This window comes from Penaeus monodon, chromosome 41 (genome assembly GCF_015228065.2).
Source record: "Penaeus monodon isolate SGIC_2016 chromosome 41, NSTDA_Pmon_1, whole genome shotgun sequence".
NCBI classification, from domain to species: domain Eukaryota; kingdom Metazoa; phylum Arthropoda; class Malacostraca; order Decapoda; family Penaeidae; genus Penaeus; species Penaeus monodon.
The window spans coordinates 7,418,925-7,423,924 of record NC_051426.1 but is presented as its reverse complement, the minus strand read 5'-3'; the positions used below and the strand labels follow the sequence as shown (position 1 = coordinate 7,423,924).

The window sequence follows — 5,000 nt, the reverse complement described above, 5'->3', positions numbered from 1 at the left end:
TATATTTTTTCAGAATGCCTTTTTGGAATTTGAAAATCCCTGGTGGTATTAAGGCTGGACTTAAGGATATGTACATTTGGTTGATAAATAGATAGATAGATAGATAGACAGACAGACAAATAGATTGACAGACAGATAGATTGATAGATAGATAGATTGATGGAAAGATGAATGAAGAATTTAATGGATAGATAAATGGATGGCTAGATAAATAGATAGGTAGATGAATAAATAATGAAGGATGTAGAACAAATAGATAGATATGTGAGTACTTGTGTATATATTTGGTTATGGAAATCTATGAATATAAGTATGTAGACATAAGCATATATGCGTAAAAATAAAAAAATGTTATAGATATATTATCAATATATGTATGTCAGAACTTAACAAGACCTTAATTATTTACCTGTATAACTATTATTCAGCAATGTTATCACAGTGTGGATCACAGATTTATATTTCTCTTTTTCACACTAGAAGGGAGGCAAAAAGATATACAACTGTGTCTTGGGCATGGTGGACATCGTGCGAGGGACCAACTCCTACTACAAGCTGCAGGTGCTGGAGAGTGATTTGAAAAACAGGTATGGGGTGGAGCACACGAAGCAATATGTGTTGGTTGAAAGAAAGAAAGAGATTGATAAAAAAAAAAAAAAAAAAAAAAAAGAGAGAAAAAATTAAATCTGTTAAAAGATAATAAAATTTTGTTAAAAGATATTGAAATATGTTGGCTGCTCATTCCAGGTGGTGGTTATTCCGCTCGTGGGGACGCATTGGCACTACCATTGGCAACAACAAGCTGGAAGACAAGGAGGACCTGCAGGATGCTCTGGCCCAATTTGAAGGACTCTACGAGGAGAAGACGGGCAATCGCTTCTCTGCCAAAGAATTCAACAAGGTGCCCGGCTGTTGGTATCCACTTGACATTGACTACGGCCAGGTGAGTGCAGGGTAGTGGGTATTTTAATTCTACTTTTCCTTGGGGTTAGGGTTAAGTGGAGAATGCTGCTGGGAAGAGGGGGAGGACTATAATCTACTGAAAATGGTTTGTTTGTTTCTGGTGTGTATAGTTTTAAAATGCAATATAGCTGTAGTAAAGTGATTTCGTATGACATTTATAGAATACAAGGCTTGGTTTCGCATTATTTCTACATTTCTTATCTTATATTTTACAGGAAGAAGAGATAGTAAAGAAACCTACCACAGGAGGCTCAAAGAGCAAGTTGCCAAAGGAGGTTCAGGAGTTAGTCGCACTCATATTTGATGTTGATACGATGAAGAGTGCCCTTGTTGAGTTTGAGGTAAGCAGTGTGAATGAGTCCTGTTGCAGGGGTGTGTGATCAGAGTAACTGAGCAGAGATCCCACACAGCAAGGTTAATTATTTATCTGTTTGATTACCTTTCTCTGCCACGTGTGAATGATATATGAATTTTTCTCACTACTTTGAAGGAGTATTTAACCCATTGGATCTGGTCTCTACATGGTGATCACAGGGCCCACTATACGGGCATTAGGCTTACATACTATTCGCTTTTCTGTAACACAACCTGCATTGCTGATCTTGGCAGCCAGGAATAGATGTTGAGTATTCTTCCAGCCATGGCTCACAGACATTGCATTTTATACTCATTTATTGATTTAAACAATGCAGAATCACCTTTCTAAATGCCAAATAAGTCTAATCACCCTCCAAGAGCTTTTTGCACTCATGGCAAGTCTTTCACATCACCCCCTGTCATTTAGCCGAAGTGCTCATGATGGCAAGTTCATGTCCCCCTGGCCCACGGCCAGATTCTCCCATGATGGCACATTCAAGCCAAATTTTTTCATTATGTGAGAGTCACGTTATCTGGATTGTAGGAGTTCAGATATGTCTCCGAATGAGCCTTTATGGGTAGATGAAGCATTCAAAATATATCTTGAATAGAAGAATGTTTAAAAAGTGTTTTTTGTACCCCAGTTTGAGGGAGTCTGATTCAACACAGCCTCTGTGAGAAATTGTTTTTGTACTTCAGCATTGTATACCTTCCAGTTCTTTACAATAATATATTTTATATACTTTATCCACCAGATCTTCATGGTCTGCATATTAAGACAAATAAAATCTTTATCATCAATGTGGACAATTAGTTCACAGGAAATGCAATGGGAATCTTCTTCATCCTCTTCAGCTTATAAGCAGTTAACTCTTCCTTTACATCCTCGCCGCAGATTGACGTCAAGAAGATGCCCCTGGGAAAGTTGAGCAAGAAGCAGATCGAGAGTGCCTACAAGGTCCTTTCGGAAGCCCTCAGGCTCATCAGTGAAAAGCAGGACACCAAGGATGACTCCTCTTCCTCCCCCTCCTCGTCCTCCTCCTCCACCTCCTCTCAGGCCAGGATCAAGGCTCAACTCCTTGACTGCTCCAACCGCTTCTTCACCCTCATCCCCCACGACTTCGGCATGAAGAAACCCCCCATCCTGGACGATTTGGAGCTTATCAAGGTGAGAGCTGCCTTTTGGTTAACAGGAAAATACATATTGGATGATGTCATTTTTTTTTACAATGATGATAATAATAGTTGTAATAATGAAACTGAAGGTCATTGTCATCATTATTAGCGTAGTCACTATCACTATGATTTTCACAATCATTAATAACAAAACTGTTGTCATCCTTATTCTTCTTAGTTTTGTTATCCTTATTCTTATTATGATTGATTCTTCGTATTATTTATCACTAATTATATGATTATTATAATTTTGAATTATAGGCTTGTTATCTCTTTGTACCCAGAGTTTAATTGACATGACAAGTACCTAATTAGAAGGATTTTTTCTTTCCATGGTGTGGGTTAATTTATATTGACACAAAGGAATTGGAGACTTTTTTTGGGGGGGGGGGGGGTTAGACTTATTTCTTCCTTTATCTTTAGTTATGTTAACTCATTGCATCAGTGTGTGAAGATGTACCTGACAGCCAAAATTCTGGCCTAATCCCTGGTGAAATATATGATATGCATCATCATACAGAGGAACAGCCATCCAAAATTGGCTTAAAATTATGATTAGATAGGAAAGAGGGTTGAATGGCTAAAAACTAAGATTATTGAACGGTGTGGACTTCACAAATAGTGCTTAAGTATAGGGAGCTTGTATTTTAACCATCTCTTTTTACACAATTTTATTTGACCTTGAATGAGAAATATTGTGAAGTATCATTTGTTGTCTTCCTCCTCACATCACTGCCTATGCCATCATTGCACACTTGTTATTACCATTGTCATTACCACTATACCTCTTATCAATACCATCATTACTTTCTGACCTGTTATTACACAGCTCACAACTGTTCTCGCCCTCTCCTCCTCTTCCTCCCACAGGCTAAGGTGGCCATGCTGGACAACCTGAGCGAGATTGAGGTGGCGTACAACCTTCTGAAGTCTGAGGGCGACGAGGACAAGGACGCAGACCCGATCGACAAGCACTACGGCAAACTCAACACCAAGATCGAGGTGGTGGACAAGAAGTCGGACGAGTTCAGCATGATCAAGAAATATGTCAACAACACTCACGCATCTACACATGGACATTATAAGCTGGTGGTCGAGGAGGTAGGTTTCTTTCTCTGTCTCGTCTGCCTCTCAGACAGACACGCATATGGACATTCAGTGAAATGGAGAAACTGACAGACACAGTCAGATCAGTAGACAGAAAAGCAGACACATAGGATGGCATATAAATAATTAGAAAGAACAATAGTCAGACACCGTCAGATAGACGGTTGATAAACAGTCACAAACAGAGACAAATTTCCTCTCAGATTCATAAAATGTTAATCTCTTTGTTTACTCCTGTTTAAAAAATACACATTTCATAACTTTGGAATTATTTAAACTACTTCATACTGATATTTAACCTGATCAGAGTAATACTTAGCATTCCTTTAGTAAGGGGGGGGGGGGACTAACATATAAATTATATATAGATATAACAAACTTCAGTTAACAAAGAGGGGAGTTTTTCTTTTTCCTTTTCTTTTCTTTTGTTTCTTTTTTTTTATGCACCAGGTAATAATCCTTGACAGATAACCTCAGCCAATCTCTCTCTCGCTCCGCAGGCATTCAAGATCGAGAGAAGTGGCGAGAAGAAGCGCTTCAAGCCGTTCAAGCAGCTGCACAACCGCAAGCTCCTCTGGCACGGCTCCAGGCTCACCAACTTTGCTGGCATTCTGTCCCAGGTTTGTGCCTCTGTTATTACTGTTATTGTTATTATTGTTATTATTATTATAATTATTATTATAATTATTATAATTGTTATTAATGTTATTATTATTTAATTGATTAGTTAATCTTTTTTTTTCATGTCTTGTGTATTAGGGTTTGTTAGCACCTGTTTGGATTTGATCTGTCTCTAATTCAGGTCTCTAAACCTACGTCTCTCTCTCTCTCTCTCTCTCTCTCTCTCTCTCTCTCTCTCTCTCTCTCTCTCTCTCTCTCTCTCTCTCTCTCTCTCTCTCTCTCTCTCATTATTTATTATTGCCTTATAAGGTTTATATGTAATTGGGAAAATTAGAAAATTAAATAGTATGGTTTAACAGTGAGTAGGTTAGAATTTGAGATACAAAAGTTTAGCTTAGTTAGCAGTTACATTTTTTTTTTCCTTCTTTCTTTCTTTATATTATATATATATATATATATATATATATATATATATATATATATATATATATATATATATATATATATATATATATATATATAACAAATAAAACAAAGCAATATATATATTTATATATATATATTTTTTTTGTAAGAGATTTTTCTTTTGATGGAATGACGTATAAAATAGTTAGCTGTATGGTTAGTGTAATCCTATTTAGTTATTTAACCTAAAGTGCGTGGGCTTTTTTGACGGCTGAGCAGTCTGCCAACCAGGTATATCTGTAAGGGCTGGATATGTAGGGTTGCCACCTGCAGCTTCGACACAATGCCATCACGGTCATGTAAGTAATGCC

The 5,000-nt window shown here is 37.3% G+C and overlaps 1 protein-coding gene across 1 annotated transcript in view; it reads left to right on the top strand.

Annotated features, from left to right (window-relative positions):
- The window catches only part of LOC119598363 (poly [ADP-ribose] polymerase 1-like), a gene marked incomplete at both ends in the record, with an annotated part of 13,558 nt that extends 9,335 nt beyond the window's left edge, over positions 1 to 4,223 (top strand). Inside the window, 6 exon segments of the mRNA XM_037948013.1 lie at positions 484 to 587; positions 748 to 943; positions 1,179 to 1,304; positions 2,216 to 2,488; positions 3,367 to 3,597; positions 4,104 to 4,223. Coding sequence (XP_037803941.1) covers positions 484 to 587; positions 748 to 943; positions 1,179 to 1,304; positions 2,216 to 2,488; positions 3,367 to 3,597; positions 4,104 to 4,223 — 1,050 coding nt within the window.
- Between the last annotated feature and the right edge of the window lie 777 nt (positions 4,224 to 5,000).